The sequence below is a fragment of the Protopterus annectens genome, chromosome 10.part0 (genome assembly GCF_019279795.1).
Source record: "Protopterus annectens isolate FY-2018-M chromosome 10.part0, PAN1.0, whole genome shotgun sequence".
NCBI lineage: Eukaryota > Metazoa > Chordata > Ceratodontiformes > Protopteridae > Protopterus > Protopterus annectens.
The window spans coordinates 1645920460-1645939777 of NC_056744.1; the positions used below are offsets into that span (position 1 = coordinate 1645920460).

The window sequence follows — 19318 nt, forward strand, 5'->3', positions numbered from 1 at the left end:
TGAGGCTCCTGACAGTTTTTCTTGTGGAAGTATTTTTCTTTCCTCTCATTTCTCTTTTAATCTTTTTGTATAGCTTGTATCTGGAAATTCTGGGCTTTTTGCATAATAGTAACAATACATAATTTTTCTTATCCTCAATAGTCCACTCTATCGTCTTTATGGCTCTTTTTTGGCCTTTCGTTTTTTGTGATTTTTGTGGACTCCTATTTCCTTCTACAGTGGGGGGGGGGCATCCTCCCCCTGGGCCTGACTTAGCCCCGTTGTAGGAATATTTCCGTATTTTGAGGATTCTGCACTGTCATTTTTTCCAGTCCTGGCACCACTGTGCCTACCAGGATTGGTCACTTTTTTATCCTGAGAACTGTGTACTCAGCTATCTTTTTTAATTTTTGACCTACTTCTGTCCATGATATATGCTATATAAAATAAAGTCTATATATCAGTGTCATCTTGGTGAGATTTTGTGAAAAACAGGGTCCAACTCATGAAGGTACTCACCAAGACTTGAGGATGAATTCAGTTTCAGCAATACTACTCTCCTTGTACCTATGCAAACAAGAAGACTGGCGAAGGTGAGCTCTGACACTCATTTAGTAGACAACAAAACCATTCCTTCACTGAGACATTTCACATGGCAACACTTCCTGAAAGGCAGTCTCAGAGTCAGGTATTCACTTCTTCAGTTTTCTGCATTTGATCTCTTCATAGAACACCCCTTGAATTTCTGTGTGGGTGCTGCAGTTCTGCAGCAGACTGGCTTCTTGCTCATTGACTTCTCTCTTCCTCCTCCTGGATATTTACTAGCTGTAATCAGTGAAACTTCTACTTCCCATCTGTGCACTTACTGTCATGTTCCCTTACAGCAGAGCTTAGTTGCTATTGAGAAATGTAGTAAAAGGACATAAGAAGAACTTTTCCATACACACATTTCATTAATTGTACCCCTTGCCATGCACCTGTTTGCAGGCATCACAAAATATGTTTTTTATTGTCCCACTCAGTATAGTGCTGCTGCAGTGAATAGTTGTTTCCAGTGACTGGAGACTGACAGTCACTGAGCATGCTCAATAAGACCCTCACTAATGCTGGAACTAAAAGGATATGCAACATGTTTTTTGTTTGTTTGTTTGCTTTTTATAGTTTTCTGTCTTCCTCTGTTTATGATAAATCCCATATTCATAGCTCTCAAATGTCCAGATTTTTGTCTCATACTTTTGGTCTGTTGTGTTTTTGGAAAATCACTGAAGGTTGAAGTAATTCAGTAATGACATATATTTGAGTTTCAGACTTCATATCCTCCAGAAAATGCATGCTAACATAAATCTTGTTATTATAGTAACTTTCTAAGTTTAAAAGAGCAATATTTACAGTTTGTCCTTATTTTTGAGATCTTGTCCACCATTATTTCAGGCTTTGTCCAGATTTCTTGCATTAAGAAGTTGACAAGTATGCCTAGATTCTGTCAAACATTTTTTTTCTGCAGACCTATTGGTTAATCTGTCCCATCTCCAAATGGTCCTATGGGCCATTTTGCAACTGGCACTATAGTTTAATCCCCCTCCAGTGATCCCCTCCATCAGGCTAAGAAAGAAAGTTATTGTTCCAATGTGACAGTCATCCCCTTGTGATTATACTTATGGTCATGATTCACTCTCAGCAAAAAACAGGAAAAAACTTCTGATAATCATTTATTATGGCTTTTTTAAAAGAGCCTCCTCTTCTTATCTTCACTTTGTTGCATCACCAGAACTTCTACACAGAGCTTTGGACATTTTCAAAGCCACTGTGTTTCAGTTCATCAGCCCTCTTAGACACTAGTCTGTGCTTCTACAAAAAGGTAGACGCAGTAGGTTAGAAATTACTTCTTGCCTCTTAGAACTGTTTTCCCAGCTTTGGCAAGTGCATGACTCATGCAACCGTTGACTGCTCCCCTGCTGGCCATCAGTGTGCTACCTGCAGGCGTAGCATAAAAAGCAGAAGGAACACAGCTGTCCACACTAATTCAATTTTTTTTACTTTCATGCTTTGTTTTATTTCAGAGATGTGATTATTACCCTTAGACTCATTATTTTTATCTTTTAACATATGTATCTCTGTGCACCACAGACATGCTTCTTTTTCCTGCATATAAAGTATTCATCACTGACACTTTAGCATATGCTTCATGTGACACTTATATTGTAAAGTAGCTTAGTAGCCACCTTTCAGAAGTTCAAATATAGTGTATCGATATTCAAATGCCCTCCCATATATGCTTATCAGGAGATGATAAGCATCTCAGGTGATACATGAAAGGGAGATGTCATTACCTTTGCCTGCCACTGAAAGTCAATAGACCCAGACAGGCGTGATAGACAACAGTATAATATAAAAAATAACAGTGATATACCAGAATTAAATAGATTCCAGGGGATACTTATAGCTATATATAGCTATAATTTCATAGTTTCTTACTCAGCTACTGACCCTGAAGGATTAGAAGCCTAACCCTGCATTCCCATGAAGTTTTTTTAGCCTTTGTAATCGAAATATGAATACCCCATAGCAGGCAGAAAATTTATGTTACCCCTTTCCATAAGGGACAGGGGTGCTCTTCCAGAAATGAATTTCCGGTTTTCCATCCAATCATCCAGAATATATTTGAATATGGTAATATAAGTCATTTGTTTTATGTGAACAGGAAGATTATTCCAAATAAGTGGAATTCTCTGTGATATATATCTGTCCTTTTAACATATTCTATTTATGTTGCAGAAGAGATTAAGATATCTTGAGTGGGTCTTTATGCCACCCTTGCACTTGCATATGTGCAGTAGGTTTGAAAGGATAGGCTCTGCTGAAGCTTTTTTGCAAGACAGAGGTCACCCCTCAGTAACCTGTATGATACCGAAAATAGGGACAGAGCTTTGGGACAGTCACTGTAGTTCTTATAATTTAGAACCATGATTTTTTTGTGAGAAAATGCTGTGGGCATCCACGTTGTATCAAATGTTTGGACAAGTACATAAATCCAATGATCAGTCTAATAGGTGCCAAATAAAGTGGAGTGATCACATCTCTGGACTCGGATGCCATACCCCTACTAATAAGCTATGCAACGAAAAAGTACTTTCTTGCAATAGCAGCTACATGGTAATCGAAGGGCAGTTCCCTGCCTGCATAGGTTCCCAGGTCCTCAACTACTGAACTGATTTTCAGTGGAGCGTTGACAATGTCATAGTTGTAGATGATATTGTGCTTGCCAAAGGATATTATTATGCAGTTTTGTCATTTAGTTCTAGTATTAGTTTTTGATCTGAAGTTGTTTTCATTTGATCTTCAACCTGTGAGACATGGATATGGCATGGCTCTGACTCGGCTGTGTACTCCAGCATCGGATCCAAAATCCAAGCTCCTCCCCTCCCCATAATGTCCCACTCTCCCTGCTCCCCTCAGATCTCATTTGCCACTTATTTCAAACAGCACGGGTTCCAGTTGCTCCAAGCTCCAGAGAGTTTTTCAGAGTTTGTAAGTCCTTTTAGAGTCCTTTTCTTCTCTATATTTCTGCTGTGTTCCTACCCTTTTTTAACCCATCAGTGTCAGTAAATATATATATATATATATATATATATATATATATATATATATATATATATATATACATATACACATATATATATATATATATATATGTACTTTCCTTCCTTCTTCTCTCTTTGTGAGAGTGAGTGTGTGTGTATCCTTTTCCTGTTTCCATGGCTGAGACTCCCAAGCCAGGGTTCAGGAAGTGTGCAGAGTGTGGGCATAAGCTTCCTCCTTTGGAAGCCCACACTCTGTGTATGGTGTATTTGGGGGTTCCGTACTTGGATTCTTCCTGTTCAGTTTGCATAGGCTTCAACCCCCATGCTCTCATCAACAGGAGAAATAAACCGATACTGAAAGGCCTTCGTCCTCCTCCAACCGAGGACTCTTCTTCCTCTGCCCTGGCTTAGGGACTCAAACTCTCACTAAGAAGTCCAGAAACAGAGAGAATGCCATCACAAGGTACAGGATCGACCTAGAAAGAGATCCCCAGACCAGGCTTCCTGTGCTGAGCCACCTGCTAAGTGTCAGCCTGAGCCGGGATGAAGTTTTCTTCAGCTCCAGTCTCCTCGTTTTTCCCTGGAGCTGGAGACTTCCGAGGCTAGGTCTGTTGTCTCAGCCTCCGCTCGACAGCATTTTCGTCCCGGATTGGTGGCTTCTTCTGTCCATTCCACTAGTAGTCTCACAGAGGCCGAGGTGGACAGGATGATGTTGAAGTTTCTTCGGGCCCAGATCCAGCTAGGAGCCTTGCCCTTTGGGGCCGTGAGCACACAGTCTAGTTTCCTCCCGATCTCTCCTTCTCTAATCCGACCTTCAGCTTCAAAGTCTTTGGGTCAGAGGTTCCCTTGCACCTTGGCTTCGACCGTTACCTTGACCAGTTCAGCTACCATGATGGAGCAGACTGAATCTCGGAGCTGTAGCTTTGGTTTCAGCTCCGATGGGCTAGCTTTAACTGTGAGACTCTCAGAGTCATCCCTTTCCCCTGGGGTTTCAGCATTGGGAAGTTCAGCTCTGGCTCCCGCTTTGGCTCTGGGATAGCATCCAGACAGTCTCCCATTTCGGCTCCAGCTGCTCTGCTTCATGGGATCCGCTCACCTTTGGCATTCGAGGTGGTGGAGAGGGTTCTGTCAGCTCCTTTGAGAGCCTTGACATTCTCTTCCTCGGATACCATCCTGACTCTTTCTTTTTCTGGGCTGGAGTCTTCTGTCCTGCCCTTTCAGGGACAGCCTGCTGCCAGACTGCCTCAGGAGGTTCCTATTCAGGAATTCCCAGAAGCTTCGGAGTCCTCCCCGGAGTTTCCCCCTGAAGAGGCTCCTCAGAAGCATAAATGTAATGTAGGCTCTTAGACTCACTTCCGAAGTCTCTCATTGATGATACAGAATTGGATGAAGGGGAGGGTTTCCTCCGGTCACCCCCGGATGATGTCTCCTTTGAGGACATCATGGAAATACTTCACCAACATGGTGGGTGGTCTACCGTCAAGCCTATCTCGGATGAGTCTGTATTCCTGGAGGTGTTTGGCACAGGACCTTCTACTTCCTGTGTATCCCCCCTGCGGATCCCTTGGTGGATCTTATTTCTAGTAGGGCGTGGAAGGAACCAGACATGGTTGAGCCCACACTAAGTGCTCAGATAAGGTACTCAGCTCCCAATCAGACAGGCCCCATTGGTTTAAAGGTTCCCCAGTTGATGCCATGGTGGTTGCGGCAGCCACCTAAAAGGAGCTGGCTCAGGAGAGCTCCTCGGTCCATCCTCCAGACAGGGAGTCTAGGGCTATGAATCATTTTGGGAAGCAAACCTACGCTTCAGCCACCTTTGCTTTACATGCACTGAATTATTTGGCCCATGTTATCAGACTGCTGAGGGACCTGGTCAAGGAGGTCGCTGAGTCTGCCCCAGGGTCCATGTTGGCAGAGGAGAAGAAGGTTTTCTCCTCCCACATGGCCACCCTAACTGCCATTTCTAACACGTTCATGAGGTTACTTTCTCATGCGACTCAGGGTGCCTCTAGAGCTGCTGGGATGGGTGTGGTCATTAGGCAGCATGCCTGGCTATGGCTTTGTGCCTTTTCGGAACCCTTCAAGGCGTCATTCACAAACACTGCTTATGACGGTTCCATCTTATTTGGCAAAACTGTTCATGACACGTTGACCCAGAGTGAGAAGGGTGGGAAGGCCTTGTCTGCCATTGGAATCTGCTTCTCTACTCTGCAAAGATCCTTCTTGGGGAATCAGCGTGGGATCAAGAAGATGTGGTTTCGGAAGTCTCTGGGTTTTCCCCAGGATGCTCAGGGTTAGTCTTCCTCCAGTGGCTGAGGGGGATAGGACAGATGCAGCCCTCATGGCAGAGGGGGTCTGAAGAACCAGGGGTCTCATGATTTATTTTCGGATAGACCCTTTCAGCAATCTTGAGAGATTGCCTGACTGATCGTCTCTGGAGGCAATCAGGGGGTGTCTATTGCTGCATCCAGCAGCCTGGGAGTGCATCACGCATGATCATTAGGTGCTGCAGATCATATCCAGAGATTATTCCATCCCCTTTGTTCATCTTCCCTCTCTGCCGAAACATCTCCCGGATGTTTCACACATTCAACAGGAGGAGGCAGCCATAGAAATTGCCAGGCTGCTCATAAAATAAGTCATCCGGCCCATCCCGCCAGACCAGTCTGGATCAGCCATTTATTCCAGGTTCTTTTTGCTGCCAAAGAAAATGGGGGACTTAAGACCCATTCTGGGTCTTTCTACCCTGAACCTGTCTGTTGCCAAGAGAAAGCTTCGGATGGTCACCCTTCAGTCCATTCTGCCCTTCCTGCAGATGAACGACTGGATGTGTTCGGAGGACGTTCAGGATGCGTACTATCATATCAAGATGAGCAGATGCTTCCGATGGTTTCTCCGCTTCTGTCTGGGAGCCAATCATTTTCAGTTCAAAGTGCTCTTCTTTGGACTCACCCCCCCCCGTGTTTACCGCAGTGAGGGTGGTAGTGGTGGCTCACCTGCGACTGCAGGGGTTCATGTCTTAACCTACCTTGACGATTGGCTCCTTCCCGATCTCTTCAGGCATCGACTGTTTCAGGCCAGGGATTGTCTTCTCCTTCTAGCCCCATCCCTGGGCATCACGATAAATCTTGCCAAGTCACAACTGGCACCTGTGCAGATATTGGACTTCATCGGTGCTCGGTTAGATATTACACAGGGCAGGGTGTTTCTGCCCCCAAGACAGGTTATTATCACTTAGTCATCATGTACATTACATTCCACAGACCCAGCATCCCCCGGCAGGAATGGTTCTTTGGGCATTGGGGTCCTTGGCAGCCACGATCACCCTTCTCCTAACCGCATGTCTCCACATGAGGGTTCTTGAGTGGACCTTAGCGATTCAATGGTCTCTCCTCGATCTCCCCTTGTCACATCCATTTCGGTTGTCTCAAGTTTGCAAGGACTCTCTTCTATGTTTGCTTCAGTCCTCAGACCTTTATCTGGGCCACCCTTTAGTTCTTCCTTCCCCAGTGATCACAATGACCATGGATGCCTCCCTGCTCGGGTTGGGGGGCATTGCATGTGAAGAACGGTTCAAGGCATGTGTTCTTCCCTGGAGACCAGTCTGCATATCAGTGTCCTGGAGATGAGTGTAGTGCTTTTGGTGTTGCAGGTTCTCCATGCTTTTCTCCCTACTGGGAAGATTGCTATCTAGACAGACAATATGTTGCAAGGCCATGAGATTGTGAGAATGGGTGATCTCCTCTGACCATTTTCTGGTGGCAATGCACATTCTGGGGAAGTCCAACATTCTAGCGGACAGGCTCAGCAGATCTATTCTGATGCCCTACGAGTGGTCTCTAAATCCGTCAGTAGTGGGCAGGATCTTCCTATGGTGGGGTCGTCCTTGCTGTATTCTTTTTGCCTCTCCTTCCAGTGCAAAGTGCAGTGAGTATTTCGCTCTGATCCCCCCCTCTGGGGGAGTCACCCAGAGTTGCTCTAGTCCATGGTTCCCCCTCCGGTCTACTATATGCTTATCTTCCTCTTCATCTGATTTCCAAGTTTATTCAGAAAGCACGATGGCTGGGGAGCTCAGTCATTCTCATTGCCCCATTCTGGCCTCATCAAGTTTGGTTCCCCACTCTGTGGTCTCATGTAATGTGTCCTCCCTGGACTCTGGATCCAATTCCGGATCTGCTCACCCACCCGTCAGGGGTTCCTCACCTGGATTTAGTTAGCCTGAAGCTCACAGCTTCGTTTGTATGATAGCCAGGACTCTCGGGCGCTCTTCTCTTGTCAAAAAGATCCTGATTGCAGCCCACAAGACTTCTACCAGGAAAATCTACTCTAGTAAATGGAAATGTTTTTCGATCTGAGCTTCCCAGCATGACCTGGATCCTTGTACGGTGACAGCCCCTACCATTTTTGATTTTTTAGCCCATATTTTTAATAATGGCATTAGTTTTTCTACTGTTAAAGTTCAGTTGGCAGCAATTTCTAATTTCCCTGTGGGTGAAAATTCAGCTTCCTTAGCTTTGTCCAAGCTCTGTAAGGCCTTTTTGAAAGGTACCTTTCTTCTCAGGCCTCCAGTTAAGGAGCTCACGCCTCCTTGGGATCTCACTTTTGTGTTACAGGCCTTGGTTTCTTACCCATTTGAACCAGCTGCCTCAGTTGATTTGCAATTTTTATTGTGGAAGATGGCTATTACCTCGGCCAAGAGGGTTTCTGAACTTCAGGCGTCAACCCCCCTTATTTGGTCTTTCATAAAGACAGTGTCCCTTCAGACCAACCCATCCTTCCTGCTGAAGGTGGCTACTGAATCAAATATTAACAAAGTTATTAATTTGCCAGTGTTCTTCCCAAATTTCCAAAACAAGAGGGAGTACAAATTACACTTACTGGAAGTACACAGGCAGCTGCATTTCTATCTGCATAGAACCAAAAGTTTGCGAAAATTGTATCAGTTTTTGTTTCATTCTCTAAGCCTCATTTGGGAAAGCCTGTTTCTAAAGTTGCTCTTGCTCACTGGATTTCTGAGTGTATTTCCTTGGCCTATCAGTCCAAAGGTTTGTCCCCACTGAGTTTTGTCCGGCTGCATTCCGCCAGATCAGTCTCTACTTCTTCGGCATTTTGGTCCAGGGTTCCTATTGATAATATTTCTTCTCCTGCTACCTGGTCTTCATCGTATACTTTTATTTCCCTTTACAAATTGGAGCAGAGCATCTTTTGGATCAGCTGTGCTCCAGAATATCCTTCCATGAGGAACTTCAAGGGTTATAGTAGCTAGGGACTCTGTCCCATAGGTGGAAGATCAAATGAAAACAACAACTTTAGATAAACTTATGTATTTACCATAACATTCCATCTGAGTTGTTGCTTTTTATTCGTCTTCAAACATCCCTCCCTCCTTCCCCCCTGCCTTTTTGGCTGTGTAGTGGACTGGACAGAAGCAGTCTTTGGCTTTCTTTGGCTTCAGCTGAGTCTGTGTGTCGCTGCTCTTTTTGGTCAGGGATATAATGTGCTTGTGCTGTAATGGAGTTGGTGCTATTCTGCAACAAACTCGATCTGAGGGGAGGAGGGAGAGCGGAGCATTATAGGTAGGGGAGGAGCTTGGATTTTGGATCCGATACTGGAGTATACGGCTGAGTTGGATCCATGCCAGATCTGAGTCCCACAGGTTGAAGACAAATGAAAAGCAACAACTTAGATGGAACTTTATGATAAGTACATAACTTGTTTTTTTAGTACATGGTTTTGAAAGCAGCTATTTGTATGTGATGGGCCCACTTAGAGGATCTTGGTGTTCTCTGAACAGTTAATAATGGCATCTAGTTTATAGTCACCAGTGAAATTGGTGAGCCTTAAGCCCTTAACATTGGCCAAACAGAAGTGACTCAAGGACAGACAACATCAGTGCGCCACTGGTGACAGGTCTTTTGGAGGAGATGGAGCCCCCACCATAATTTCCTGGGTTCTGTTTGTGAGTCAGTTGCTATTCTTCCAGTTAAAACAATGAGTGAGGAGGTCACTGAAAAAACAATCAGTAAAAACAAAATAAAAACTCCAGCTAAGCCAGAACTTCTACTGAGTGACCTCCCAAACGTCTTGTATCAGAGGCAAATGGGATATATGCAAATGATCCTACTGAACATCAGGTGTTCATCTGATTGGCAATTCTGAATGCCCATGACTTGTTTTGTCATTTTAATGAACAATTTCAGGCCAATAAAGCCAAACCCCACTAGCTGTGGATATGCATATTTCGGCCTTGTTATGACCTCGTCAGCATAGAACAAGCAGAGTGTTTGACTAAGCATTAGAAACACAGGGCTGTTATACCCAGCTGATGTCCATTATCATTAGGGTCACTGCAAAAATATCCCAAACAACACACTAAAACAATGAGTGAGAAGGTCACTGAAAAACCAATCAGTAAAAACAAAATGAAAACTCCAGCTAAGCCAGAACTTCTACTGAGTGACCTCCCAAACGTCTTGTATCAAAGGCACATGGGATATATGCAAATGATCCTACTGAACATTGGGTGTTTCAGCAAACTGGCAATTCTGAATGCCCATGACTTGTTTCGTCATTTTAATGGACAATTTCAGGCCAATAAAGCCAAACCCCACTAGCTGTAGATATGCATATTTCGGCCTTGTTATGACCTCATCAGCACAGCACAAGCAGAGTGTTTGACTAAGCATTAGAAACACAGGGCTGTTATATCCAGCTGATGTCCATTATCATTAGGGTCAATGCAAAAATATCCCAAACAACAAACTAAAACAATGAGTGAGAAGGTCACTGAAAAACCAATCAGTAAAAACAAAATGAAAACTCCAGCTAAGCCTGATGTTCAGTAGGATCATTTGCATATATCCCATGTGTCTCTGATACAAGAGGTTTGGGAGGTCACTCAGTGGAGGTTCTAGCTTAGCTGGAGTTTTCATTTTGTTTTTACTATTCTTTCAGTTAGGTAAAGACTGACATTTAGCTAGCAGCGTTTATTAGCAATACTTGAGTGTGGAATAGTGACAAATGCTTTTGCAAGATCTAGACTTGCAGTCTGTACTGATTTATCCTCATCCATTGCTTCAGTAACCATCTCAAAGAAGTCAGCCAGGCTGACAATCTTCCCATGACAAAACTGAATTGGCTTCCGTCAAGGGTATGTAGGTTGTCTATGTCCTTATTTATTAATTCCATAATAATCCTTTCTATAGCCTTACAGATAATGCTCTTCAGACTTATGGGTCCATAACTGCCCAGGTCTATTGATGCCCAGTCTATGTGCAGGGAGATGACTGTTGTCCTCCATTCATCTGGCACATAGCCTGTTTGGTGGCTGATGCTAAATAATCTCTGTTGGGGGGTTGACAGGTCCTGTTTCAAGCTAAGCCACTAAGCATCCTGGTATGTTATCAGGCGCCATACAAGTAGTGTTCTTGGCCTTGAGGACTAGTTCTTGTGATCTTTGGTAGGAGGTATAGCTGCAGGTATATGACCTGGTAATGATGGTGTGTAAAGTTGGAGCTAAAACTATGTGCTAGTAGACTGTCTACGTCTTTGGGGTCTGAGTAGGTGGTATCATTTACTATTAGCTCTGTGCAGTGCTGGGTATCGTTTTTGAGATATCTAACATGAAGAAGTCTTTTTGGTTCACTTTACCTGGGTGGCTGTTTTACCTCATATCTGGCATTGTTTGATTTGAGAATTTTTGGCATCCTGGGAGTTACATTTATTTTTATATGTAATGTGTTTTTTCTTCTGTTGTAGAGTCTGTTTATATTTTGGTTCCACCACAGGGGTTTATTTTTAAATTAGCCATTGTATTTACTTTGGAGAAGGACAGATGCCTCTATGCAGCCATTTATATGAGCACAGAATTTGACAGTAAAGGATTCAGCATATGCAATGATGTCATCAGATTGGGAGGGGATATAGAATTTACCCAGGTCATCACTCAGTTTAAGTGGATTAGCCTTAACATAACTCTGAATACTGAATTATCGGAAGGTGCTCCTGGCTTCATTCTGTGTAGTATGTGTAACTGATTTACAGACAGATTTGACAAGGCAGGGAGGTGCAACTGGTACAGAACAGAGCTTTCCCATACTGATAAGGACCAAGTCCAGGATTTTGTTGCCCCTAGATGGGGTGATGACTAATTTGCTCAGAGAGTTTGTGTAATGAATTCTAGAAATCTCTCTGCATACATGTTAGGGGAAGTTTAAGTCTCCCGATTTATGGAGGGGTTGTTGATGTACCATAAGAAGAATGGTGCTTGGCTTGATGCATAGGGACTTACTATTCATTAGGTAGGTGGTATGAGCCAGAGGGGACATAGTGGGGGTCCTATAGTTGGCTATGATGTGATATAGGGTTTTATTAATGGTAAACTGGACATAGAGGAGTTCCGGGTCATTATTCTGTCTAAAGAATGTGGAGGTGGCACTTTGTTTAATGAATATAAGGACACCCCTGCCTTTAGTGCCCTTGTCTAGTGTGGTAGACCTGAATGAGTTACAAGCATTTAACCCTTGCACTAAATGAGTTCTTTCTATGGACTTGAACCAGGTTTCCATGTCAGTGCATGCATTGATACATTCTAACGTAAGGAGTGCCTATATGGAGTGAAGTTTTCTGTTAAGGCTCCTAGCCTTTGATCAGCAAAACCTTTATGTTATCCAGGTTCTGTTTTGTTATGTTGGATGTTTTTGGAGACTGACATTGCCTAAAAAAGGCACTATGGGGGTGGACAAGGTTTTGACCAGTATAAAAAAGCCTTGAGGAGAGAGGTCCAAACCATCTCTGGTGAAGCAGTTTGGACTGTCAATCATCTCCTCCTATGTTAAAGTGTGTTGCACCTACTTTGAATGACATTAGAAGCCAAGCTAGTTGTTACAGTCCATAATCTTTTGTTTGCATCGTGGCATCATTCTCAGTGATGGTAAAATGCTACTCAAAGCTGGGTTCATACCTATCTCTGATGCATATTCTGAGAGCTCCTTTTCATATAGTCCAGGGAGGTACCTCTCAAGTCATTTACTGCCATATATACTATGTTCAAAGTCTTGAGTACATGTGTGATGTGGCAAATCCTGGCTCCAGCCAAGCCTCTGGCCTTGACCCCGTCCTTATTCAGCCTTGTTAGTGGTGCATCGGTGAGTCTCAATATGGAGTCACCTATGACTAAAATGTTGGTTAGTGTTGAGTTTTGTTTTATGGGCTTTTGATTTGGGACACTTTGATGAGTGTTTCAATATAGGTGCTGCCTGAGTTGAATGTTTGAGGTTGCTAAGGATTCTTGTTTTCTTGGGCTACATTTAGGAGGCCTTTGTGGTTTAAGTGGGTTATATTTAAGAGAATCCGTATAGTAATCTGTGCATTTGATCTGTATTGAGTGAAATAGACATAGTGTGGTGTTGTGCGTTACTGACAACCTGTTTGCTAAATGTGGCAATCTTAAGTAAGAGGTTTGTCTCCAGAGTCATTATATAACTTCAGCTCTCACACACTGGGTCAGTTTGTTTCAGTTGTAGGTTGTTGTCAGTATACAGGAGACAGTTGCTACATTGTTTCAGGATGCCCATTTCAACCAAGCTGGCTACAAAAAGAGTTGGAAAGTGCATGCCCATGGTTCAGATGCTACTGCTGTGGGCTGCAGTGGCAGTGATATCAATAGATATTAGAGCAGGTTTAAAGTCCTGTCTGAGTCTGCATACTGACCAGTGGCAAACATCACAGTTTTGGGTTTCATAAGCAATCAGTGGACTAGAAATGGTTCCGTTTTTCTTCTAATCTCATTAGAGTTTAAAACTTCTGGCTCTGCTCCCAGTAAATGCACTCATACTTGAGGAAGGGTACTAAAAGAGCGCTAATGAAGATAATTTGTAGAAAGGATCTACGTACTAGAACACTAGGATGACCAGATTTAAAAGAAATACAGGGAAAAAAGGGGGGTTAAACCTTCCAGGTAGTGCACTGTACACTAAGCTGGTGGGAAGATAAGAAGATGGATAACTCGAGTTTAGCAGTCTAAGGGGAGGAAGCTTGCAGTTTGATCTACTATTACTCATCAGTGTAAGCAGATGAGATGAAGGTTCCAGAGACAGTTTTCTCTGATTTTACTTGAATGTGGGATTTTGCCTCTGCCTTATTCAGTTTTGAAAAATGGGGAGGAGATTCAGTATCGCTCTTTAACTCAAAACATATTCCCATGGTACTCAGCAATATAATCTCCTGTTTAAGAACCACTGAATGATGAAAGGGAATTAAATGTTTGCATGACAAGCAAAGTCTACACCAGTGTAAGTAATGCAATCCTAAGCCTATGAAAATGTGCAGTAATTGAATTTGAGCAAGGCTTTTGATTCTCATGTAAGATCACACAACTCTTAACAGGATAACAGTGAGATACCTCACTAGATGCCAAGGTTCAGTCTGTAATTAAGCTACTTGCTTTTGTTTTTGTTTTTTTTTATAGCTGTGAACAAAGAAGAGTTGTGTATTGTACTCTGATGATAAATGTAACTGATTTCAGTTGCTTATAAAAGCATATTCCAAAAATAGACTGCTTCACCTTTATAAATAGAGTCTGGTCTGACTTAAGTAAGTTGTTTATGACCCAGTTTATTAAGGTCTCAGGTTACCAGTGTCTTTGCAAATACAGTACAATTCATGAGCTTTATATATGCATGAAAGCTGAGAAATAAAATTTGAAAAAAGAAAAATCACTAAGACATAAAATGGTGTAAAAATATGCACCAGGCCAGTAGAGAATTTGCACCATAGGTGTCAGTTCTGTCATTGTCTGCAACTTTTCTTTAATGTAGCAAACCAAAGTAGGCTAAAACTTCTAGTAAAAGTGGCATAAAAATTTCTTGTCATTTAGATCCTGCTTCCTGTGATTGCACTTGTATCATGGAATTGTAAAACTAATACTAAACTATAGCTTCTGTTTAGATCCTGACAGAGGTTGAAATTTATGAAGAAGTCAACAACAAACTATATGCTGCAGGTATCATTGGAGGATTAGTTTTGTTAATTGCAGCTATTCTATTGTTGCGCAAAGTAAGTATTGAAAAATGTCAGTGTTCACTGCAGATATGTGCATGGTGTTCTTGTCATAGTATTTGTTGAACTGTGTCAGCCAGTTTCTTAACATTAAATGTAAAAAAATATTTTTCTGTCTAGCATAAATCAGACAGAGATTCAGCTTTGCAAAAGGGTATCATCCTCCTGTGCCCTTGTACTATTCTTAGTTAAAGATCTGCTGCTTCTTTTTCTTTACGCCAGCCATGAACAGGGCAAAGAAAAAAGAACGCCCACCCAAAGTGTCCTCATATTCGGAATTCGCCACTGACTGAAACAGGGGAGCAGGTCGTAGTCTCACTCATAGTGAACTCATTGTTACTTATAAGGCAGCATTTTAGCATACAAGATACCTAATGCAATAAGAAATATTCAGAAACATAACAAATTTAAATTCTTCATGTGTCATAAAATGCCTGTTTCAGTAGGTATGTTTGAAAGTAGGATCAACATGTCATTCAGGTAGGATTTTTTTCATTAAACTCCTATCTTCCAAGATGACTTGCTGCATTGGAGTCAGAAGCTCTAGCCATTGTACTGGAGTCTGGTGATTGTAATTAAAAGTTCTTATGTCCAAGCTCTAGCTGTTGTACTGGTGACTGTAGTTCAAGGAGAAGTTCTCATGTCCAACCACTGCACAGTGACTGCAGTGATAGGCTGGACTTCTCCTTCTATACATTGTTCAAAACTGCTGCAACTCCATTGGCCAGAACTGTCACATGATCATGAAAAATCCTTCAGCAATGTCACAGGTGTGTAACGGCTTGTACAGAATAAGCAATAAAACATTAGAAATAAATGTCGTATATTTAACCAGTGCATAAAAGCAAAAAGCATCTCAGAGTGTCATTGATAGGTGATCTGTTCAGTGTTCATGTGGATATGTTAATCAGGCTACATCTCATGACAGCACCAGAGAAGGAAAATCCCAAATTACACACATCCTGTTATGCATTACTACTGAATGGTAGTCAGCTGTTTACTGAACTGAGGTTTTGTTTTAACAAATGAGGCATGTTAAGACAGCTTACTGTGTAGAGGCAGTGTGAGCATCTGCAATGCTGATATCTTTGGTTCACTAATAAACTCATGTCTACTGCCAAAGCTGACTTGATGGGTGGGACTGAAGGACTATGAGCAGGTCTCTCCCATCTGGGAGAGGGGATGAGGTATAATGCTATGGGAAGATGACAGATGGGCAGCACCCATGAGAATATTTGAGGGTACAGATAGTGTGTTAGTCTGTGGTGGTGTCATTGCATACACAACCTGAGATGTGGTGAGTAAAATAAAAACTCAATGTTGGCAGTGCTGAATGAATGGCTTGGGAATGCAACCTCCACACCAAAAACAAAGTTAGCTTTTATCTTCCAATTGAAACAAGTGACCACTAAACAGGCTGCCAAAGACTAACAAGAAATAGCCCAAGAAAGGCTTCATAAGTGGAACAGAATACAAGTGGCCTGTGTTACCTCCTTTCTTGTTTCTAATTGTTTAATACAATTATGAAAAATCAGAGCTCTGCAATAGCCAGACAAACCAAATATTAAAGAATAACTTCATAATCAGCAAGTCTTAAAACAAGAAAACAAAAACTTGTGAAACATTTAAATTACGGTTTGCAGAAATTCTCCCTTAATATTGTAGAATCACTGGTAAAGTTGTGATTTTCCAGCTGTTTTTATTCATGTTCTTCCTGTTAATCTGAGTGTAGCTCATCTATCCCCCTGAATAACACCTGGCAACATGGAGAATTAACTCTCTACAAGGTACTGCCTCAATCATTTGTTAATTGTTTAACCACTGAGGTAAAGCCTGAGTGCCAAATAGACTGTTGGTGAAATACAACATACAGGCAAAGCACAGTTGTGCTATACCAAATATAAAAAAGATCACATTGTTTTAGAAAACACTGCGGTGGTGGTGCTGCGGTAGCATTGTCGCCTCACAGTAAGACGTTGTTCTGTTCGAATCTCAGCTAGAGCATCTTCTGTGTGGAGATATGCGTGAATGAGCGTACCTTCGTTGAAGGTTGTGCGTCAGGGCCAGCAACCCGGCACATAAAAATCTACTGCCAATCATTAGCAGACCGGGGTTCCGCTGTGGCGACCCCTAACTGGGAAAAGCCGAAAGACACAACAACATTGTTTTAGAAAACAAGTACAGATTTTTAAGCTGAGCTTGCCGTTTTTGTGATACTACTATAAATGCTCCAATTTCATAAATGTATGAGTACTGTTTGATGTATTTCTTAGTGTAAATAGTTTTGCAAACATTTCAGTAATTCTTATTTGGCCATATACAATAACTAATACCTTTCCAGTGACTTAGGTTTAGTTTCTAGCAGTGACAACCATTTATTTTCTTCTGTATGAAACCTGACTACCTATGTAATTCTAATCATGGTAGAATCTGTAGAAATGTCAGCATTGGGAACCCCCATATATACTTCATCAGCATTACAACTTTTAAAAATTCCAGATTATTTAATGTCATTTTTAATTAACATTTTAGAACAAAATAATTTCCCATTTTGCTTTTATCACAGTGTGGGTTTTTCGAACGACACTACAAGAATAAAGTGAGTGGACAGAATGAAGAACTTTCTCCTGAAAATGAAAGCCCAACAACAGAGATAGGAAATATGACTTCTGACAAGACAGCTTCCGGACAAGAGTAATGGCTGACAACAATAAGACTGTCACATGACTTCTGATGATGTCTAGTTCATTCACATTTTCAACACCACCAACAAAACCTTCCAGTTCAAAATTCACTTTTGAAATACCTATCCTGATACTGACTTTTGTAAAGATTGAATAAAGACGTACTATTGTTTTTCTTCTTTCTACTTTATCTACCTTAAAAGCAAGGTGGGTTTGTGATCAAAAGATAGAGTTTAGAAAAGACCAGTACAAAACCTGACTGATGTGTCCTTTCCCTTGTAGGAAAATCTGCACTGAAGATGTAGCTGCCTCTGTTATGGCATTACAAGAATTACCTGGCAACTGTGTTGTAATTTAAAAGTTGTATAAGATTATTGTAATTGTTTTGAAATTTTATTAAGCTTCTTTGCAGTCTAACTATCTATGTACCAGCACTATAATTACAATGAACATTCACTGCACAGCTTTACTCTTTTTACTTTATAGTTACATTATATTTTCATTTGGCATTGTCTTGAAAATGCTTGTGTAAACATTATACTATGCAGAGCTGGCAATGCACTAATTACACTGCAGTTATTTTTCAAGTGTGATAGCAATTGCTAAATTATATGTAGTTAGGTAGCAGATGAAAGTTAATTACAGTGCAGTTGGATGTATAGTTGAAAGGCAGACTAACTGCAGTCAAAAATGACTCAGTTTTAGCTACAAGGTAATTACTGCAATTCCAAGAAAGTGTAGTGACATTACAGTGTAATACAAGGCAAGTACTCTCTAAAATCTTAGAAAAATGTATTCATCTTCAACTCCTTCCTTATCTTTTAGAAAATCACCTACTAACTTCCACACAACATGGATTCAGACCTAATCACAGCACTATGACTGCCCTCCTCTCCTTCCTTGAAACTGCTAACAAAGCACGTGACTCTGGCCAAATTGTTTCTACCCTACTACTCGGCCTCTCTAAGGCCTTTGACACTATCTCTCATAACCTGCTACTAACCAAACTCTCAAGACTTAACCTGTCTCCCTCCTCCTTGAACTGGTTCTCCAACTACTTATCTAACAGATATCAAGCAGTAATATGGAAAAGGCCACTTCCTCATTTCTAAACACCCCTACTGGGATACCCCAGGGGTCCATACTGGGTCCCCTTCTCTTTAATATATTTATAAATGATTTACGCAACTCTATCCCATTCTCAGAAATCATCCAATATGCAGATGATTCCACTATTATATGCTCTGCCTCTTCTATCCCCTCACTCCTAAAATTGACCCAAGAAGCTTTCACAACCACTGAGCAGTGGATGATAAGAAATCACCTTGCTCTCAATGCCTCCAAAACCAAATTAATGCTATTTCCCCCTCTAAAGCTGTCTCTTTCGACACAAACACATTCTCTATCACTAGTCAGAATAATTCACCTCTGGAACTAGTGTCAGAGACCAAGCTACTTGGGATCCAAATTGATAACCAACTCAAATTTAACTCTCACCTACAGCTAAATATCAAAAATCCCACCAAAAACTTGGTATGCTGTACCAGCAAAAATAAATACCTCACACCTGCTGCCAAAATCACTCTCTCTACTTCATTTCTTATCCCCTCCCTTCTCTACGGAGCCCCATTCCTAACTAATCTACAGTCCTCCCTAAAAACCCAACTTTCCTCTTGCTATAACAAAATCGCCAAGTTCGCTACCAACCACAAGTCCTCCTCACACCACTGTTCCTCTCTCCATATACTAAAATGGCTAGAGCTTCCCAACTATCTCACATACACTCAACTGACTCTTGCTCACAAACTCATTTTCAACTCCTCTCTCTGTCCCTCCCTTTCATCAGCTTTTAAAATGCACCTTCCTGATAGAATATTGAGGTCCAACAATCAAAATCTATTAGAAATCTATAAACCCACTCGTCCCCCAGGGAAAAATCTTCTTAGGTTCATAGGTTCATAGGTTCATACTAGGCTATCTGCCCTGGGGCATATATAAGCCTAGCCCGATTGTGTT

The 19318-nt window shown here is 41.8% G+C and overlaps 1 protein-coding gene across 1 annotated transcript in view; it reads left to right on the forward strand.

The window, feature by feature from the left end:
* Positions 1-18147, forward strand: part of LOC122814360 (integrin alpha-M-like) — a 249783-nt gene extending 231636 nt beyond the window's left edge. Inside the window, exons 12-13 of the mRNA XM_044086946.1 lie at positions 14508-14615; positions 17185-18147. Of these exons, the coding sequence (XP_043942881.1) occupies positions 14508-14615; positions 17185-17316 (240 nt within the window). The 3' untranslated portion in view covers positions 17317-18147. The remainder of the gene's footprint in view (positions 1-14507; positions 14616-17184) is intronic.
* Positions 18148-19318: the final 1171 nt, after the last annotated feature.